This window comes from Nipponia nippon, unplaced genomic scaffold (genome assembly GCF_047370975.1).
Source record: "Nipponia nippon isolate SJK-2023a ecotype South Korea unplaced genomic scaffold, ASM4737097v1 scaffold_5, whole genome shotgun sequence".
Lineage (NCBI taxonomy): Eukaryota > Metazoa > Chordata > Aves > Pelecaniformes > Threskiornithidae > Nipponia > Nipponia nippon.
In genome coordinates, this window is record NW_028262369.1 from 95,868,642 (window position 1) to 95,890,878 (window position 22,237).

The following is a 22,237-nucleotide window of genomic DNA, read 5'->3' on the forward strand; positions in this document are numbered from 1 at the left end:
AATGTTCCTCTCCATAGCTAATGTCAAGCATTTGGTCTAAGTTGAGTACTGAATCTAAGCTGTGTCCCAAGGGTTTTAATCCTTTGGTAATCCATATTTATCCAGGATATCCAACTTAAAGGAAAATCTGTTTAAACCGGCACATAGCATGCTTGGCCACTTACTCTCCCGTGCTAAGATCTTTTTTTTGGGGGGGGGGGGAAGAAAATGAAAAAGAACTGAAGTTGTACTTACCAATAGACAACTTGTATTCACTACCTTGATGGTGATTCTCAGCTACAGTACTTGTTGCCTAAAGATACTTTGAAAAAATTATTAGCTGAGGTTGTTCTTAATGCCAATATGCACAACCCATAGCTATGACCATAGTTCACATTAGCTAAGGATACAGCTTTACAGTGCTAATAAATTTAGCTGAAAAATTCAGTGTGACTTACAAACACTGTCCTTTTGTGGGGAAATATTTGCCAGTGACGGTCAGGTACTTTTCTAAAACCCTACTGTTTCCTTCTCTTTTTCAATGCCTCTCTTTATTTTTTCCCCATTAACATGGCATAAAAAATGCAGTTCGATTTTCTTCAGATATATTCATCTCCTCTACAGACACTTTTTTTCACTGTTGCCTCTTGTTGGCCATATTTTAGGGATGATCATTAGATCATGCTGAGCAAAATCCTGCCCACACTGAAGTAGAGTGAAAGTTCCTCTGAATGTCAGTGACGTTAGGGTTTCATCTGTAATATTGGTTATGCTCCTTAAGCTGATGACTGAAACATATTGAATAGGAAAGTCATTAACAGAAAAACTGCCTGTTGTTATGCCTGATGTGCAGCTTGATGGGATATTGAGTGCAGCAGAGCTTTGAGATGGGTCTGGAAGTGAGCATTGCAAAGAAGACCGACAGGTTTTAAAACTCAACAAACACAGGTTTTGAAAGAATAAAAAATGAGTGTGTTTCAGTTACTTAGGAATACCTAAACAGAGAAAACTCAAAGGGACTAGGGAAGAGAGAAGAGAGAGGAAAAAAGGTTTCTAACAGCTCCTCCCTGGGCCCTCAGTGTCCTTACAAAGCAGCTCCTTCCTTTTTAACGCACTGCAACATACACGTGAAGCAACCTGTTTATCATACGCGTTTTCAAGTTTATTCTAAAATGTTCAGATTTGTGATTTGCATTCACATAAAGGCAATAGTGGGTTTATGAGTATTTTTGTAGATATTAAGTGTTATGACCCTCAAATTGCCAGCCCAAACTTGAGACTTTCAGCTAAAACCAGTTTTTCTGTCAGACCAGATCGACTTGTTTATGATTATGCAGTGGTTTGAAACACTGCATTATATGTAGTATATATAATAGTATTTTCTTCTGAGTTGATTATTATGTTCTTCTGTGTCAGGGGACACTGTTTCACATATCCATGTATATTTTGACTTCTCCCTGGCCCCAGCAGTTTGTCAGCTCTCTAGGGCTGTACCGTGAACTCCTGATGTTTAATGGTTACTTAAACCTCTCTCAGATATTGTTCTTATCTTCCTTGCTCTCCTGTAAATTTTTAATCTAGGGAAAAGAGAAAGTATTTGGAACCTTTCAAAACAGACCCTTTGCTGAGCTCTGCATAATCAGATCAAAATTACATTTTTCCTTCTCAGTTCTATTTTCAATATTAATTACCAGAAGGGCACCAGCTATTGGAGTCCTCTAAGTACATGTGAACTTTAAGCATGTGCGAATAATCCCACTGTTTTCTTGTGGTTAAGGCACCTCGGTGGAAAAGGAACATAGATAGGCTTTAAAACATGAACAAGGAAAAAGAAGGCCTTCAAGATTTGTTGGCCACATTCAAGTATAATTAGGATGGTGCAACAGCATCAATATTGGTGGAAGTACATTGCTGATATTAACTTTAGACCATTTTTGTTTCTGAAATGAAATAATTAAAAACCAAGTCTACAAATGGAGCATCTTTTATCTTCTTCCTGCATGTCTTGCTAATTTTTCCTTTTTTAAATTTTATTTTAATTTTAAGGAAAAACTGGTCCACGTCCTGGATTGTTCTCACAGCTCGGAAAATGGAATTTTACAAAGAATCCAAGCAGCCGGCGTTGGCCAACCTGGTAGGCAATCAACCATCCAATATCCTCGGCTTCCTTGCAACTGTTATTTCAGTATAAAAAGTTCGGTGTTTACATAAGACCAATTCAGACTGAACTGGCAGCCTTCAAAGGTTTGAGAGCAGCTGAAGGAAAATGCCTTGATAAACTTTTAATCAGATGTAGTGTATGAGAAGAAATAGGACTTAGCATGTCCTTTATTAAGAGGTGCATTTTGAGAATAATTGCAAAGTGAGACAAATGGTGAGTGACTATCTGGTAATGTGAAGGTAACACTTTAAATTAAGGTGCCATTTATAAATGCTTTATTCTTATTCATGAAAATGATCACTAAATGCAGCTACTTCCTCAAATAATATATTATAAAGTATGTTATAAAATGCATTAGTAATAAATGCTTAACAGATGATGCGATGAGAATCTGTTGCAGAGGATATTGTGAGATGTAAATTGTATTAAAACGTGTATGTGCATCTTTAATACATGAATTTAAGTTGTCATCTACCATCCTATAAAGTGGCTTATACATTAATAAATAATAATAAATTATTTATAAATGGCACCTTAATATAGGGTGTTACCAAAGCAGAAAACATTAGAAGTTAGCAAAGTGATTTTTTTATCGTAGTATAAATGTGACATCTACCATATCCCGCTAACCTTCCTGAATATTTCTGACTCCATCTAATGCAGCTAATGCAATTTCTGTAGCCTGTAGTTACTACAAAGTGAAATTTGCAGTACCTTCTTATTGTGCCCCAAGGAAAGACCACCGATCTTAGTCTTCGGAGATGTGACAGCTATGTTGCGCAAGCAATAACGGCATGTATCCCTGCAGTGCTAGTTACTGCCGAGTTTGAGCCTATGAACCTGAATGTGGGCAACAAAAAGGGAATTCGGTAAATGTGTGACACTGTGGGCAGCGAAGGGACAGGTTTGACAAAGCCCCATTGTGAAAGGCTCTCAAGGCCTGATCAAACCTGCCAAATCTCATTGGCGTGATGGGTGGCCACAAAGGTGCTCTCTTTGGCAGGAGTCACAAACAATAAGCTATTTTTTCTGTGGCAGGTGATACAGACCTTTTCTTCTATATATTCTTGATCTATCAATGCCACCTGCCATAAAATCAGCTTTAGAGAGCACCTTTTCATGCCTTGCTTTTTTTGGAATGAAGATGAGGGTCGCAGAAAAATAACAATAGATTAAACAATAAAAGCAAGTAAAGGATGAAATCTGGTACTTTCTGCTTTTGTTTGTACCAGTACGGCTGGCAAATACTACTTTTCTGAAGCCATGCATTTTTTTCAGAATCATCTGTTTTCCTTAAAGTTGAATTAGATGTTATTTAAAAAAAAAAAAAAAAAGTCTCAGGTGAACTTATTAGGACTAATTTTATAATTTACTAACTGTCTTACACTTCTACCTGCTACCTCTTCTCCTCTCTCTTTGCCAGCACTCACCCAAATGCCAGGACATAAATGGATCAGTGGAAATTCAATACACAGGAGACTCGATTTTGCTCTGAGACTCCTCCACATGGTTAAAATTCCCATTGGGTGTTTAAGGATTTAGATACAAAAGTAAACTTGCCTGGAGAATATGACTCTGACCAAGATCTCAATCTGTTTAACTCAAAAAAATTAAGGTGTGTTATGAAAAAGGATCTTCTGAGAAGTCAGTCCCTTCCCCTGAAGTTTCACTTCACCCCCAGTGCTCACGATTGGTGAGATAACATCTATTGCCTCCTGTGTTAGGAAGAACACAGACATATTCATCCCATATTTTGCTCATTATGGGGAAAAAAATAAAAGTGGCTTTTTTTTTTTTTTTTTTTTATTCCATGCTAGATCTGAACACTGGGGCTGTGAACTCAACGTTCACTAGGTAAGAAAATGTTGTTAAAGTTACATTTTCTGTCTGTTGCATATAACTTATATGCAATGGTAAATAAACAAATTGGGTAAGGTTTGAAAACAATAAGAGCTGTCAGTATTCAAAACCTTATAAACTAATTTCCTAAACCCAAATTTCACGTATCAAAAAAAGCTAAACTGGCATGTTGATCTCATCTGATAAAGCAAATGCAATGCTTATTTCCTTTGTAAACCGTTTAACCAGATATAATTTTGATAGTGGAAAGGAAATAATAAAAAAATGGATTCATTAGGGATCATTTGTTTACTGATTTTGGTTTTTTTCCAGCTGTAGTTTACTTTGGAAAAAGGGGAACTCAACCATCAATTAAATAATGTAATAGAGGCAATGTTCATTCACGATAGTATGACTTATAACAAAGCATGTCTATTGTTAGCAGGAAAATGATGTCACTTAAGAAAAAGATTAATGTCCCTTTGTATTATAAAGCTATTAATTCATTAATTATTAATTATTAAATACTGTACATGAAGTGAAAATTTAGAATAAGACAGCATCATTATAAGAGGAATGATATTTCACAATAAAGACAACAGGAGAGAGGGAAATGAAAGCACGTTCTAATCATACCTCTTTCTCTGATGATAGGGCAACATTTAGAGGTGATTTAAAATTATATTTACCAAAATTTTTAATAATATTCTAATGCAAAGAACTAGTAATAGCTAAAAGGAGTTTTTGTTACTCCTTTGTACGATTGTAGATGTAGGACTCACTATAACTTTCCTGTTGATTTGCGTGGAGGAGACCTGGATCCATAGTTTTCTGGTGAAGCTAGTGACAGTATCTGGTATTATTATTAGTAATAGTTAGAGCACAACAATTAGAGCACAACAATTAAAGCACACAGAGGAGAGATTCAGAAAATGAGCTTGTTTACAAATATTACTGAAAATGCAAGTTTGCATCCCATGTAGCTAAATCATTATCTTTTGCTGCTGCTGCCTTGATCATTTGTGGTCATGTTTTTGATATTATTTTTTTTTTTAGCATTCATATGAATGTAACCTGCTTTTTATTTTAAATTAAGGACATTGCAATCTAAATGGATCACAGCTCCATTCTTTCTTACTAGCGTTAAATTCTATTATCAGTTGGTCTTTCTGACCAAGAAAAAGTAGTCTGTTTATTCCCTGAGATAGTTTATTCAACAGAGGTTATTTTAACCTCAGGTTATTAGCCCATCTGCAAAGTAATTTAGCGAGTGAAAATGCTGCGGAAATCCATATTCATGTTTAGGAAGATCTCATTGTAGCAGACACTTGTATCAATTTACAGCATAACCTCCTCCAACAACATTGATATAACATAATTGCTCTGACTGCAAAACACAAAGCAAGGACGCAGAGTGCTCAGGCTTTTCCAGTAACCTTAACTTACTCTCTTGCAGTGTCTCTGGGTAATGCATAAACTGGAAAGCAAACTATGTAACAGGACAATGTTTAAGCCAGAATGAATGTCTAGGCAATTTTGCTGGGGTGACTATGGATTTAAGCAGGGCTTCCCATCATGTGGAGCTCCCTGGGTGCAGAAGAAGGGCTGACGGGCACGATGGACAGTTTCAGGCTTGATGGATCTGAATGGTTTTGCATGTAGTTTTCATCAGAAGCTTCACATACTATGCCATACCCATGAGTCTCGTATGGTGTTCATAGATGTCTCATATCCTGTTGTGGGCAGAATTGCTAAATTCTCCAAAAGAGAAGTTTTCCAGTTGATTATAGTACATACCAGAAGGGTGTTCATCTTTCCAACACTGTAAGCTTGCATCCCATCCTTTCTGGAAAGGGAGATGCACATACTTATACTTTTCTTCTGCTTATTACAAAATCAGAGCTGTAAACAAACTCCAGATTGCTACAACAACAAAACTAAACTGTGTGTGCACTGAGTGCACAGAGGAGTCCAAGTTCTGCTGCTGCACACGTTTTGGTACAATCATAGAAATTAAAGATCGTATAATCCTACGGAGTTTACTATTCCATCTTCCTGCAAAACTTCCCTGGGCTTTTCATTGTTTTGTTCTCACTTCAGTGTGAAACACCGTGGAAGTTTTCTTGAGGAAAATCTTCAGTAGCCCCAAATCCTTCACTATCAAGAATCTATTTCCTGTTTCTTTCCATTTTAATCTCTTCTTTTCATCTCATTATGTGTTTCCAAAATTTTTCGACTCTTTCTGTTGGTGGACTAAAGCTGCCCTTCTTTGTTAAAGTATTTTCAGACTCCAACTGTCCTTTTGGGTAATTTTTTCAAAGCAAGCAAGGTTTGCCAAAGCTGTGTTGTGTGTTCATGATGGGTTACGGAGCTGCTTGCTCTGTGCAGTGCAGACCTGGTCATTGCGTGGAGTCCTGGGGAGGAAACTTCCCTGGGGTATCTCCTGGCCAAGGAGAGGGATCTACTCAAAGGAGGCACCATAGCCCTATTTATAAAAGTATAGCACTGGAATACTGAAAATTCATTTATTTTTCCCCCCTATTTGAATATTTGTTTGTACTAGTAGGTTGGTGTTTGTCTTTTTTTTTTTTTCAGCTTTGTCACTTTTGCCATGCAAATATTAACTGATTAAATGTCACATCTTTGTAAAATCAAGTATCAATACTGCAGTTTTGATCTGTTATTAAAAATTCAGAAAGATTAAGCTCTTGTTAGAGGCCAGGCAGGAAGTCTGAGGCAGAGTTGGGAAAAAAATCCAAACCCTGCTCTTCCAGCGGTTTAGCCACAAGAACATCCTTCTGTTTTGAACTGCATATTTCTTCTATTAAAAAAAAAAAAAAAATAAAAAAAGGAACAAAGACACACAGGACTGTCAGTTTTAGAGGAGCTGAACCATGGTGGTTTTATGGTTTGGCAAATGGAGAACATAATTACAACTCCAGTACTGAAAACTGCCAGAGACTCTGGCTGCAAATTACTTGACCAGGATATCTTACTCTTCTTTCAACCTAAATAGGTCCTTTTTTACCCATCTCAAAAGCACCCTGGAGAACACACATTTTTTTAGCCTTTAATAACAACATTAGAGAAATTCAGTAAGCAATCTTTGGAAAGCCGTTTATGTGGTTGATGCTGGACTGGCTGCTGTTAACTTCTATTAAGTCTGTTTTCTTTACCACCAATACCATTTTTTAAGGTAAAATGGCCTAAGAACAACATAGCAAAAAAGATGCATCAGGTTGATTAAGTACGTTATGTGGATATTACTCCATATCTTACCCAAAAGGGACTTATTAGTGCTTTATACTGTTAACAGTAGTATTTTTATTGTTGTCTGGGATGTGCAGTAACCTAATCTGCAAAGGCTACTCTAAACTACACAGGCTTTGCCAGAACTGCTGCACAGGCTGAGTCCCTGGAGAAGGAGCTTAGATGGCAAATGAGGATTACTGTGCTTCACACCAACTCCCAGCAATGTAAATGATACAAGCAAACAAATCTGCTCTTTGAATTATTTGCATCCATACGGAGGATCTGGGGAGGCAAAGCTGTGTCACTCCGGGATGCACAGACTGACGTTGTGAAGTAGCAAACTGTGTGGAGCTATCCTAGTGTTGAGCTCTTTCTGGGTGTCACACATACCCTCAAAACCTTTTCTTTTTTTAGGAGCTAGAAATGATAATTTGTTTGGAGAAAGGAGATAGCTTGTCTTACAGATACGATGTATGTCCTTGTCTAATTTCTGTTCTTTCCAGCTGCATCAGTTTAAATTTGCATTTGAAAAACCCACAAAACTACCTTTAAACTCAATGGCTTTTCAAGAGGTTTTGCAAAGTAAGCATTTAAAATATCTGGTCAATGTGTATGCTTTTGTGTTTTGATCTATTGTATGTTAATTAGACTGTTTTTAAACCATCTAATTATTTTTAAAATTATGTATCTCATATAAGAACCTTATTTCTGAGTTAAGACACTTCAGGAGTGGTTATTTAATAATACCAGGGAATAATGAACTGTTTTCAGTAATACCAGCAGCTGTGCTACAATAATCTGTCACTTGAACTTGATCTGTTTTTGTTTTATCTGGTAACAGTCCCAATTCGTGAAAAGTCAAGCCATATTCATGGTTGATTTTTCCCCCCCCGCAGAAACCGGGATATAAACCTGAGTGTGTGGATTTGTGTGGTGCTCGCATTGAGTGGACCTCTGAGAAATCCAGCAGAAAGAATGTCTTTCAGGTAAGAGGCAGCGCATGCATTTCATTGCTCATTTGAGTATAAACTCTGTTAAGAGGTAGGTTTTATTTTCTTGGTTTTAATAACTAGAGATTGATTTAATACAGCGTTTTTCTTACCAATACAGGAGTGTTACATTTTATCAAGCATCAGTTTACTATTTTTCTAAGAGAAGGGTTTCTGATGACTGAGTCTCCTAAACACTTGAGAACCTGTTGATTTATTGATTAATGCTCTATATTCAATTTGTTTTTAAAACTTAGTAGGTAATTGCTTTGGGTTCAGGCCTAGAATCTTGACCTAAAGGACTTCCATATACACAACTTCTTCAAACTGCTTATACAAGCATTGCTCCAACACAGTGCGGTTACTCTGTTTATTTTTATTGCTGTTCAGGGTCCTCAGATGGTGATGACCCAGGTTCATTTCTGAAAGGGGAGGGGAGGATTTTAAAAGCTTGCCTCTGTCAGGGCCAACATAGAAGGACATGTATTACTCATAGGACTATTCTTCATTGATGGAAAATAATATTATTTAAATGCTTCATCTAAATCCCATTGAATTGAAAGGGAGGATCAAGGCCCAAGAAGATGAAAGGACAAGAAAAGTGTTACTGCAAGGTTAACATTCCAGGATCTAGGGGCTGAAATATTTATTGCAACATCTTCAAGTTTTGGACATAATCCAGCTCCCATGAATATCAGTAGAAAGTTTTTTGTTGTTGTTGTTTGTTTCACTAGAAGTTGCATCAAACCACATCAAAATTTTATTCTCTGTGAACTGAGTTGTTTCCCAGAGTTCTAACATTGAGAACTTTTAACAATACAAACAATAAAGGGAGGAGAGACGCAGAAGGGAACATATCAGGGTCAAGATACTGTTAGTTACCAGATAGTCCTTTGGAATCATCACCAATGAAACATGCTGGAGGAACCAACTGTGCCTGGGTCTGGGGATTAAAAATAAAAACCCCACACAGACAAAAAACCCCTAAGGGGACTGTACATGGCTTCTGGAAAAGAAACCTCTTTGGGTCAACTGGGTGTTACAGAGACTTTTTCAAGGTTTATTTTTCTAGATATCTTTCTAAAGCACATGCAATATTTAGAAATATTCCTCTTCTTCAAGACAGTGAGACTTATGCTTCTATACCCCCCACGTCCTTCAGGTTGTCTTGAGACAACACTTGGAACTTTGTCATTTCCTAGGTATTTTTAGAATAAATATTTTGGTTTTGCTGTCAATCTTCAGCCTTTTCACTTGGAATGTGATTAAGTATAACCTTAGCCTTCACTCCTGCAACCCCCTGAGCACACTGACAGGTCTTCTGAGCTTCTAGGGTTTATTTCTCATTTTGCAGTAAGCAAAATTTCTGCTTGGAAATGCATATTGGAGTGGTGATTCATTGCAGCTAATATATTTCCAATGTAAAGACAAACGAAGCTCTGTTATTGATTTACCAAACTGGTTGTATGAAGACTTTGTAATGCATTTTCTTCTCACTTCTGTTAGTGTGAGGTGTAACTCCACTGAATCAGAATAATGTGAGAAGGGAAACTCATGCACTACTGTTTGAACCCATTAAAACGTGTCTTCATCAAGCCAATAAGTGAGTGGGAGAGACATTAAGAAGTAAAAGCATGGGAGGAAGGACATATGTTAAGACACATTTTGAAAAGGGATGGAGCATTGTTTAGACAGAGAGCTACAAGAAGATTATGCCAGATGGTAAGAGCAAAAGAGAAGGCTTTGGCATCAGTAGTGGTGACATTTTGGGAGAGGAAAGGACTGAACGAGACTGGTGCTACATGAGCAGATAGAGTGGGAAGGGGACTAGAGAGAGAGCGAAGATTTATGAGATAGTCTGGAGGGGATCCAAGGCAAGTTCGAAAGCGGAGAGGTCAGTTTGTACCTGGGTACTGAATATTTCAGGAAATGCTTCTGATGATCTACTTATCCCTAGCGGGTGGGAGTAAGATTGATAATATATGTCTACTTCTTCATAGATTTGTTCAAATGAAAAGAACATGGGTGATTTTTTAATTTTTTTTTTTTGCGACCTAAATATAGATGGATTGCATTGCTATTTGATTAAGTACATTAGCTGCCTAACTCTGAAATGATCAGAAATAAGTATGACTATATCTTCAAAGCATGGCAACAAAACATAGTTTGTGGGGTTTTGTTTCATTACTTTCTGAATAATAAAACATTCTTTTCTGATTCAAACAGAGCAATGGATGCTTTCTGCTAATGTGTTGTACTAGGACTAGATGAAGAATTTTGAGTTTGATTTAGCCTGGGTGCTCAATTTGAGTTCATGAATTATAGATTAGAAATAGAAAATTACTATTGAGATTTTGGTTTGAAGAAAAAGAAGGAAATCTTGAATTTAAAATCTAAGCATATGACAGTTAATGGATGGTAACAAGAAGATGGAGTATAGGAGTATCATAAAGAAAACTAATTGGAAACATGATCGATGCAGGAAAAAAAAAAAAAAAAAGAGGAAACTGCAAGTAAATGATATTCAGGCAGGAAGATTTGGGTTTCTGGTCTTGATCATGAGGTTTTCAGCAGTGTTACTCCACTCATTTTAATTGAGCTACTCCCTGTTTAACAGGATAAGTCTGATCTGTCTCTCACACTATCCAATTTGTGCATGTAATTTATTTCTGTTCTTGATGAACATATTATGTGGGGGTTTTTTCAAGTTTTCCTTAATAGTAACTGAAAATATGCACATCTTATAAAATATAACCTTCTGATTTTCCTTCATTTATTTTATTGATGATATAGCTAGCACCAAGGAAAAGAACTGGTTAGAAACAGCTTCACAAGATATGAGGAAGCGTAGCAGTTTGCAGTGAGATACCGTGCTGTTTGTTCTTGTTGGCTGAATGACGCGATATAGTAGGTCTTCATGAGAGGAGTGGTGAATAAAAGAAGATTTATGTTCAAATCACATGCTTTAAATATTTCTGCTAAGTGCTAGTTTGCTCTTTGGTGTTTAGCCTGAAATTTAAAGCACTGAGGATTAAAAGGATTACAACATAATCTTAAATAATCCTAAGTGTCATTTACAGAGAGATGGTTGTAATAACTAAATAAAACCATGTTAAGGGATGGCAGTGTTGTCAGTCAGCAACTGGAACAGAAACAGTGCCTATGTCACTCTGTTGTTCTCTTTCCTTTATTTGACTTATTTTGGTGTTGGTTAGGTGCGTTTTGATGCAGGTTATCAAAAAAGAAAATGACATGATAGGCTGTTTTTCGGTCAGTACTAATATGGCTGCTGAGGCACCAATAACTAGGTTAGTTTACAGATTTTCTCAATATTCAATGTTTTCTGCTCCTAGTAAACTTTTCAGCTGGAGTTTATTCTTTCCCCTGCTTTACTCATTCTCTACTCTAAGTCAAGCCGCCCTTTTAATTTCAAATTCAGCCCAGACGTTGTGGAAGACGTGCTCTTGACCTCTGGCTTCATAATTCTGGAGCTTCATTAGCACAAAGTCTTGTGGCTGTAGACTATTTTCTTGAAGAGGTTTTGGAAGATTTCTCTCAGATGATTAAAAAAAGAAAAGGAAAAATGGGAGAGAGGTGAAGAGTGCAAAAAAAGGTCACGAGCAGCATACTTATGAATCGGTGAAGCTGCTTTGTTCTCTTAATAGCACTATTCATTTAACTAACAGACATTTTTTAGTTTCTTTAGTAACATTTTTTCCCTGTTTACCAAGTTCATTTTTTAGGAAGGTTTCATATAAAGAATTTCTGGAGTTTGATGCCCTGGCTCTTGCCACAGATCTGGTGTGATACTGGTTTTTGTTTCAATACACTGCAGCTGCAAGGGGTTACTCATTCCTGTGCAACTAATTGTAAGTGTACTTTACAAATAGAGAAACCTGTGTAAGACATACAGTATTTCAACAGTGAGACAGCTGAAAGTACAACTGTACCTATGTGTAATATGAAAGAATTTATCTTGCAGCTGTTTCATATATAATAACATTTATGGTGCTGATCTAGGGTAACTCCCTTGTCCTTGAAGCTATCCAGCTTTGTCCAAGAGCATAATCTGAATGATAAGCTATTTTGTTCTACATACTGTAGGATCAGTATAGTATCTGGATGCTTCCCAGGAATGTTTTAAGTCACTGCTTTTTGCCATGGGAGGGATCATTTTCTTCTCCATGATCTCTCTAGAGGAAGCACTGAAAGTGCAATGTGGAGGAGCTTGGGTTGGGATTGGTATTTGGATTTCTTTGTGTATTTTTAAATATAAATGCTGTGTAGTGGAGGCAAATCTAAAAAAGCCACCTTGCACTCAGACGAATGTGAAGCTTCTAGTGGTCATTATCAGCAGTTGGTGCATGTTCCCCATCCCAAACCTGCCCTGGAGAAAGTGCTGTTTCCTAAGCCTGAGAGTGCTCTTGCCTCCCGCTCCTTACGACATGCGCAGTCACCTTTGCTGGCTTTGAATTAGATATGCATTAGAGGGACCTGTTGTGATTTCAAAACATCTGTACAGCATTTTGTCCACTTCTGGAGGTTATTGCTGTGATTGTGGTTTAATTTCTATCCCAGGGACCTGAATATATTATTGCCTAATTAAAAGACTTAGCCACATCATACAGTTATTAGATGGTGTCAGCAAGACGTTCTTTAAATAATAAACTTATAAGTTTAAAAAAAGCACAAGAAATTATCTTAATCATCATCTTAGAGATGTTCAAGTGTATATTTTTATGTAAGAAGCACGCTGGTTTTATTGCTGTAAGTGGGAGATCTTGAACACAGCAACGTGGAATGGTCTCTGTATTGAGTTTTTATTTCTCTCTTCTAACCATCTTGTTAGAGACCTTACCAGCAAAGCCCCACCACCCTAAATAGAACAAGACCTGTGAATGCATTTTTTATTCTTGAATTTAGTTTTTCATTTTGAAAGCCACATAATACTTCCTGTATTTGACAGAAATGCATACAAAATGTAGAATCACAGCTGTGAATGGTGGATGCTTTAAGTATGCAGCATTTATACTTATTTCAGGATTCTGGGACCTGACTCTACTTTTATAATAGTGTACCCCTGTGCACATTTTTGGAATCACTTCTGATTTACATCTGTTGAAAAATAGGCTCTTTGTTAATTGCCCTATTACCTTTTCATGTCTTTTAAACCAGAAATTACAAATGAAACTGTGCTTTCTTTAGTTCATTGCCTTTCTTGAGTCCCCAAATTTTCTGAGGTGTCAAGCAGTTCAGATCATGACCTCTGCTTTTGGAATTTGCTGTTATAGTAGTGCTCTTATCATGCAAAACCAAGCAGGATCTTACACAAGTAATGGCAGTAGAGCTGTGTTTTCATTGCATATATGTATGCCAAATTTTTATTGTTGATTTAAAAAAGAAAAGTAAGAGAGAGAATGCATAGTGTAAGAAGAAAAATATCCTTGATTGTGGGGAAAGTTTTGCAGAAAATAGAAAATTGCACACGATATACATTTTAAACATACAATTGAGAGGTCACTTTGCCTTCTAAAGACTTTAATATGACATTTTAAGGTGATAAAGAGGGGAGATATTAAGAGGAGAGACATTTAGAGATGCTTGGTAATTTTTTGGGGGGTTGGTTTTTTTTGTGTGTATGAAAAGGGAAAATTTAATCACTTTACCTGTGTTGACAGTAGCTGCTCCTGAGACCCAGAGAGGTGTTCCTGGTTATTAAAGAGCACAATAGGTAGAAGCACTAGCTGAGAAAGAAAAAGATAAGAGAATAAGCAAGAGCCTGGTAACTGGGGCACTCGTATAAGCTATGGGATATGCAGTTTCACCCTTGTTTCAGAAGTGCTAGGTGAGCAATGGCCAGGCTTTCACCATCCTGGGTGAATGAGCGTGTTTGCCTTCTCTCACCAGTGTTTCACTCTTAGATTTGATGTTACTCACGTTAGTCCAAAGAGAGTATATTGAGAGTGAAATGAAATTCAGGTTGTTTTGTAAACATGGACACAAAAATGCTTGATGTGATTCATGTTTTAAGGAATGTCAGGTAATAAAGCCACTTTCCCCCAAAAAATTGTGATGGAGAGAGGGACACATTTCATTACTCCTGTGATACAAGCAGTGACAGCAAAGCTTTACACCTAATGACACGGACATAGAAACTGTAAGGCCTTGGATTTCATATGTATAAGACCAGTGGCACCTTAAAGAAAATGAGAAAACTTTTTTATAATATGTACCAAAATGTTTGTACGTTCTGTTTCAAACTATATACAATTTGAAAATAGACAAGGTATCAGCAGGAACACACTTGACTTGGACAGCGGTGTGCACTTAAAGGGTTTGGGAAACTGAGTCTTCAACCTCTATAATAGCATTTCAAGGACCCTTTCCCTGTATTCAACCTCCATAATAGAGTTTCAAGCATTTCAGGAAAAAGCAACTTTATTCATAAAACTGACAAGCCAAGCAGTTAAGGTAGAGCTGCTACAAGGTTATAGCTAATATATTTCTCTCACTTTCTGTGGTTCCTGTGTCTGCTTTGGGGTAACAGAAAACCCTCAGTGGTGGCAGCAAAGGCCTCGTGTATTTTGTGACTACAGCAGTTTATTTTTTTTATAAAAAAAAGAATTAAAATCCTAGTCACCATTTCACTGATAATGTGAAAAAGTTATTACTTTTCAGAAATAGTGAGGTCCACTCCTGATAAGCAACATTTTGTCCTACCTGCCTACTTGAAGAAATATTCAAAATTCTCAACAAAACTTTGGTTGATTTGTCGCTAAATACCACCTTAGCCAGACAGTTCCTTTTTTCCGAATTATTGTCCCATGAAAAATTTCATGAAAATTTCACTGTGTTGGAAAAAATCAGTTGAGAAGTGTAACTTCAACAACTCATGGAGGCCTTGAAAAGGCTTGAAAATCTAGATGAAGAAAGACCTGCTATGGGCATGGTGCTGTGGTGATGCTGCCTGCAGCACTGCAGATCACTTCCACTGTGGTACTCGCGACAGGCTACGAAACATCAGGGCAAGCAGCTCCTATAACACATCAGAGCCTGGGGTGTCACTAAAACCCAAAGAACTCAAAAATCAAATTGAAAAGCGAGCCTAAGTTTTCTGTGAAGATCAGGCTGATTTAAAAAACCCACAACCCACGTTCTCCAAATCTGACATTATGTGTACATAGATGTCTGTCTGCTAAAAATGATTATTATAATAGCTCACTGCACTTTTTTAAGAGCCTATCTTTTGACTGATGTAAGCGCTGATATGTGAGCGACTGTGATAGGTATGAGTGTCTGTGTATGCTCATACACATGTGCTTCTTAAGAAATTATATGAATCACTTAGCTTTTGACAGCTACGCTGCAGCTTTCAGAAGTGCAGATGTTATTTGTCCATCAGAAAAGAAAATATTTATTTCAAGCCACAGGCATTTTCTGTGTTGCAAAAATAAAACATAACAGCAGTTAATGCTTAATGTGCATGTGAAATAATTTTATCAGGGACAGAAGCACGGCTGAGCATGAGGGCCTGGACAAATATGTGAGTGCATAAGAAGCACCTTGTGCCTTGGATAACGCCGAACCTTATGAAAAAGCAATCCAGGCAGCTTACCCATGAGCAAAGCGTGACAGCGGAGCTGCTTATTTTTCCTTCGGTTTTCAGCTGAATTCATGGAGGGTTGTGTTGGTTGTTTTGGGTTGGGTTTTTGTTTTTTGTTGTTTTGGGTTGGGTTTTTGTTTTTTGTTTTTTTGGTTGTTTTTTTTTTTTTTTTTTTTACAGCTGAAGAAGCGAGTCGCGTTTTGTGGCTCACATGCGAAATGGCAGTGGGCTGCAGCCTCTTGCTGCATTATTCATAAACATATTGCTGCCATCTCGTGGGCAGCACACGAGCCGGCGCGGGCAGCGTTGCAGGCAGCGTTGCGGGCAGCAAAAGAGGCCAGGGCTGTCCAAGCTGGCCAGTGCCACCGAAGCTGTGCCTTTCCCTGGGGAGGACCAGCTCTGCAGAGGACAGTAGTGCCGGTCACTTGGTACCCACCACCACAACAGGGAGCAGTTTTTAAGCATCTTTTGGCAAAAATTGGTGTCTGGCCAAAGAGTTCGTACTATTAACATTTATTTTAGCTGGTTGCTAAATGAGGTAATGTCTGCTTTTAGGAAGGAATAGTGCTGCCGTAAACCTGTGTTCTCTAAATTATGCATGCAGTAGTAGTTTTATGTTTTAAAATGGTGATTATCTTCTGATCGGCGGGGCTGATAGGGAAAGGGTAAATAGCTTGGTAAGGACAGGCTGGTTCAAGATAAAGCATGTAATGAGAATTATTGCTACAGATATCCAGTTTGGTGAACTTGATAAAGCCCTCTGATATGAGGTCTTTGGTGCTGTGTTTTGTGTACTCATAAAATGGGGAAAATGGTATTTTCATAGACCTGGCAATCAACAGCTGAAAGGGAGTTCAGAAATGTGAAAGGAGCCTGGCTTTCCTGATTCTTTGGTACTTTAAGGTTTTGTGATTCTCCTGAGTGAAAACAGCTAAATTAATTTAAAAACATTATGATTTTTGCAGCCTTCTTAATGTAAGTTAATATTAAAAAAAAAAAATTGTCTTGATATGTGCCCAAACATTGCACATGTTCCCTTAATTTATCAAACTCTTGAAAAAACAAAGAGAAAAATGAATCCTAAATGAACTCACTCAGAGATAATCAAATCTGACTTGTTTACATGTTTGGTGCTGGTATTTCTGTATTCAGCCACTACATTTTTTGAAATCTTGGCTAAGTTACTTTACTCCATTTTTGTGTTTCTCTTTAATGAGCAAGGCAGATATTTAAAGTTGGCTGGGCACTGCGAGCCTTGGCTGTCCTCTCTCTGAAAGGCAGCACCTCGCATTTGTGTGCAAAGGGATGCCAGACGATATGGTAGGGATTCACATTTTTTGTGTAGGAGTGATTTCTACCACTGACATTCTTTGGGAAGAGGATGATTTTGGATGTTTCAAGGTGTTAAATGGACAACAGCAGGCAACTTGAATGCAAGGGGAGAAATGCAAATAGTGACCTGCCCTCTGTTTTAGATAATACACCTCTCCTGTGTTTTCAGAACAGCAGTCATTCTTAGGCTGTGATTCATGGACCACTAATGGGATGGGGAGACTTTTTGAAATGGTGATACAAGCCTAGTCAGCCTGAGAAGACATTTAAGGTAGTTCCCAGATGGTACAAATGAAAGGAAAACCCAGAAGAACATTTTCCACAAGGGACCCTGACTTTTCAAGCCTCCTCCTCGAGTTTATTGATTTTGAGGATGCACCTCCAATTGATCCCAATTATAGGGTACTTTTATATAGATTATAAGAGTTGTTAAAAACTTGAGTTTGAGTTTAGAGGCTGGATTGCTTGAATTCTGGTGTGGGGTTTTTTTTATTATTTTAATTTGGTTTTGTTTGGGTTTTTTTCATTTTTCCTGTCATTACCTTTTCTCTCATTTGGGGTGAATAAATTCCTAGGACTTTCATGTAATTACATCTGCAATTGCATCTGGAAAACAGGATGATCCAAGAAGCTTAGCAAATATTTTATTTGGCAAACAAAGTTGCAAAGAGGAGATGTGGGTTTCTTACCATTTCATTTAAAAATAGACTAACTTAAATTATCAGATGATTTCATCACTTAAAATTGGCAACACTTCAGTCTGCTTCCCTTTGTTTTATTTCTCTGATAATAGGCACGATTGTTACAAACACATTATCATTTAAAATTCTAACATACTTGAAACCTCGAATGTGTTTAAGTCCCATCCCACTCCCCCCCCCCCCCCCCCCCCCCCCGTCAGAGTTTGCTGGTAAACTTTTACAGATTGGGTTTTAGACTAATTTTCTAGGAGGGAAAGTGTGCATTTGTATAAGTCAATATTTGTGTGAGAACACATTTTAATTTATGAAAATGGGAGCCAATTACTAAGATTCTCTAAAGTAATAGAATTATTATTATTTTCTATTATTTGTACATAGTCATCACTAGGTGGAGGCATACTTTACATATTCTATTGAACATGTCATCTGTTGTGGACTGAGATGAATTGCATTGATACTGCATAGTTAAGTGAATGATAGCTTTTTTAACCTGAACTGTTGAAGTAACCTGTTACCACCAAACGCCCAACTCTCAGACAGACTAAACAGACTTGTGCTTCAACCACTACTGCTGCTGGAAAACAATGAAAATTGACTGTTTTTTAATCATGGGCTGTACAGAGATCTCTTGAATTAATTCAGAAACATCATTCATGTGTGGCAAAGTTAAAAGGAGACACAAAGCAAGTGTCATGGAGCAAGAGATTGAAATAACAAATATCTCTCCATTTCAATACCCCGTCCTGCAGTACTTAAATCAATGTATGATGGATTGACTGGGTTTTTTACTTCTCTTTTTAGTTATGGTAGCAAAGTCCATTCACAGCCCATCCATATTTTCTTATGGTACAAGGCTATAGACCATACAGGTTTGATTTTGACTGAGGGTAACAAGACCTACCTGTGTTGATGTTAATACACTGATTTCACCTAAACTCTCCTGATTTGCACCAAGGGTACACCTTATGCATTTGTGCAGGTATATGTAGTACCACGCTTATTTTTCTCTCTTGTGTTTAGGAGCTGATAGGACAGAGTCTATGTGAGGTGGTCCTTGGCTAGCATAGCCCAAGCCATGTGTTTGAGAGGCCACAAAAGGAAACTCTTAGGTGAATGTGGGAGTCAGAGACAAGAACTCTTCCTCCATACTTAGAATACTGCATTATGGCTATTCACAGTTTATAACATCCACTGCCTTTTATTGCAGGAGAAAGGCAGGCCATGGTGCACTGTTTATAAAGAAAAAATACACTTTATTCAGAAAATAATCCCTATCTTTTCAAGTAAGGCACAGATTCTCTTCTAAACAAGCTGAGAAAAGTGGGGAAAATACATTTTTACATCTTTGGCATTTTAATATATTATAGAGAATGGAGTCAGGACTGTTGAGAGAGATTTCCTGAGCTTTGTACCTTCTTATCCCCAAACTGGCATAGTGGACATTGCTGTGGCCTCCAGCTTTGTCACCAGGGACTGGCAGAGTCAGCCAGTCACACCCTGGGGCAAATGCCTCTCACCCCTTCCACAGACAGGGATGTAAGAACATTGTAATGGAGCTGAAATATGCCCCCCTCTTCCCCCCCCCCCCCCCCCCCGTATATTTTTTTTTTTTTTTATGATTTTGATTTGGAATCACACTTTTAATAATTATATTCACAATCTAAAATTAAATAAACATTTTGTTTAGTGCTCATGAAATTGCCAACCAGTGCTCAAGAAAGGATGTCCAGCAATTTATCAGCCTGTAGAAAATAATTATAGCAATATTTTGAAATACATTGGTTATAGTTTTGTTTCGATTTATAGAATGTAAATAATCAGTTTTGATTCTTCTGTTTCAAATAGCTTTTTTGGAACTAAGGCTTTTGAATAAGAGTCCCTCGAACCAAGCTGTTACTCCTGGGAAATTCTGTAGTGGTATGTTACTGGCATTTGAAAAATGCACACCTTCTGAGAGAAAAAAAAAAAAGGAAAATTCTGTCAGACAGACTGATGGGAATTCCCAAGTTTGGAAATGCAAGTTCTGTTGGAAAACAATGGCAGTGCGATTCAGCTAAGGCTGCTGTTGGAGTGAAAAGGAACATGTTTTCACCATTGCATACGTTTTTCTTTCTTTTTTTTTTTTTTTTTCATTGTCATTCTGGAAAAAAATATTCTACATGAACAGTTAAAAAGTGCAAAGTAAGGAATAAGAGAGAGTAATGTGTGTTGGAACATAACATAGATTTTACCCATGTAGAAAAGTGTGAAGAAATATGGTAAAATTGAATGTAAACAAAGAAATGGGGAAAATAAATGTGGGAGTGAAGAACTGTGTACAGGGAGTAGGAAGAATGTAATCCAATAGCAGAAGATCAAAGGAAAGGAAGCCAATTTTTTCAAATATTCGGTAATAACTTAGATGTAGCAAGGTAAAGGATCTGAACAAAGGGTCAGAATATCACAAATGGGAAAGGAGAAAACATTATATATAGCGAGGAGTGTACAACGTTTTTGGTTTTATTTTGGTTTTTTTTAAAGGATCAATTATTATCTCCATCTCCTGGTATTTCAGGACTCTCTTGTAATTACTAGTATTATTTTCACTCCCTCTCCTGCACACACGTTCTGTCTCTCTCCCCCTTGCAGGCAACACTTCTCCACTTGCGCAGATTTGAGGGGGTAGGAGGATCTCAGGGGTTCTTTGCAAGATGCTTGTTTCCCACCGCAGAGTGTGGCATTGCCAGGACTCTTCAGAGGACTCTCTGCCAGCTATCCTTAAAAGCTTGCAGAGGAGTGGGAGAAGATTTGCATACTGCCCAAGCAGGGCCAGATTTGAACACCCCTCTCAGCTGAATAGTGCATTACTGAATAAATAATGACACCAAAATCATTGCAGCTTCTGTAGAGTAGGTGCTGTGCTATGTCAAGCTATTAGGGTCTGTCCCTTATTTCTTTCCTCCCCCCCCGCTCCTAAGATGCTCCTTTTTTATTCAAACGAAGATTTCTTTTCACCTGCATTTTTTCCCCTCTAATTTTACCTTTCTCTACTTTTGTTTTCTTTTCCTTTACCCTCTATTTTACATTTTTGAATTTTAATAACATATTTTAAGTCATTTTTCTCCTGTACTCAATGTGATGACAGTATATCCTGATGGAAAGATAATAATGCCCAAGGAGGTTTTCTTTTATGAATTCTGCTAGTGTTACTTTCACATGCACAAATATATCATCTTGATTTCTAGCTCTGGGTCATTTCATTGCTCTTGTATGTCTTGCTACGAGATGTTTCCTGTAATTAAAAGATTAGGTTAAATAGATTATTTGTGCTGCCCTGTCTACATAAATGTTCTGTTTCTCTGCCTCTAGATACTGGCTTTTGTGTTTTAAGGCAATGTTGTGGTACATGAAGTTGCATCATGTCTCCTTTGTCTTTAAGCTGCTGACTTATTGGTAACAGAAGCAATCAAACAAGACATTTACTGCCATAGCTTCATAGGGTCAGTGAATTAACAGGTGCCAATAAGTTCTAAAGGAGTGTTTTAATCGTTTCTAAAGTATTTAATTAATGGACTTTTTTAGAGGAGTAGTGACTGAGCAGACATAAGGCTGTTAAATATTTAATGTTTGTATCTAGGGAACTTTTTCTCCTTTTCATGTAATTTGAGGTGTTTGCTAATGGAAAACAAAAACCTAAGTTGTTGTGTAGTGTGCAATCAATGATAAGCTGCTATTACATTGTCCAGGGTTTGGATACCTATCAGGAATTTATATGTGCTGTGGTAGTCTGCATTTATAGTCAGTCTTGTTTAGAGAGCGTTTTGGAGTCAGGTTTCTCTGATACATCTCGATATCTATGTTAATACTTATGGGCTATACCTAGTAGCCTCTATTAAGTCAATTACTTGAATATTAAGTGTGTGCATGGCTGTTTTCTTGGGCTGTCATGGTTTCAGTAACAGCCACTTGTTGGGTGGTAGTTACTAGGAAAAAGACGCCAGGTCCCAGTGCACTTGTTGGTCTATTTGATATTCACAACACTTCCTTTAAAATGTGGTACCAGTAATACCATAACTATGCTTAAAACTCGCTCTATTTGTTTTTGACTTGATTCTTATCATAGCCTATTTTTTCTTCACTTTTGAGGAACATTTCCCTTCCTGTTACTTTCCTAAATTCTCACTCTTTACTCTTTATTAAAAAAAAGGAAGAAAAAAAAAAAGTTGTGTCTGAGTTACATTTGTTGTTATATAATTCCTCTAGCTCTTGAATTCTCCTTTGTTCTATTTCCTTAAAAAGTAATAAATAAAAAATTTTGTTCACTTAATATCCCTACCTTAAGGAATGATGTTTGCAGTAGAGCTAGTGCGGCCCTGTTGATTAAAGACTGTTTCCTTGCTTC

The 22,237-nt window shown here is 37.4% G+C and overlaps 1 protein-coding gene across 8 annotated transcripts in view; it reads left to right on the forward strand.

Moving 5' to 3' along the window:
* Positions 1-22,237, forward strand: part of ARHGAP15 (Rho GTPase activating protein 15) — a 331,375-nt gene that overhangs the window by 54,534 nt on the left and 254,604 nt on the right. For all 8 annotated transcript variants that reach the window (XM_087731936.1, XM_087731934.1, XM_009461784.2 and 5 more), the window contains 2 exons: positions 2,026-2,113; positions 8,128-8,217. In XM_087731936.1, the coding sequence (XP_087588062.1) occupies positions 2,026-2,113; positions 8,128-8,217 (178 nt within the window). The remainder of the gene's footprint in view (positions 1-2,025; positions 2,114-8,127; positions 8,218-22,237) is intronic.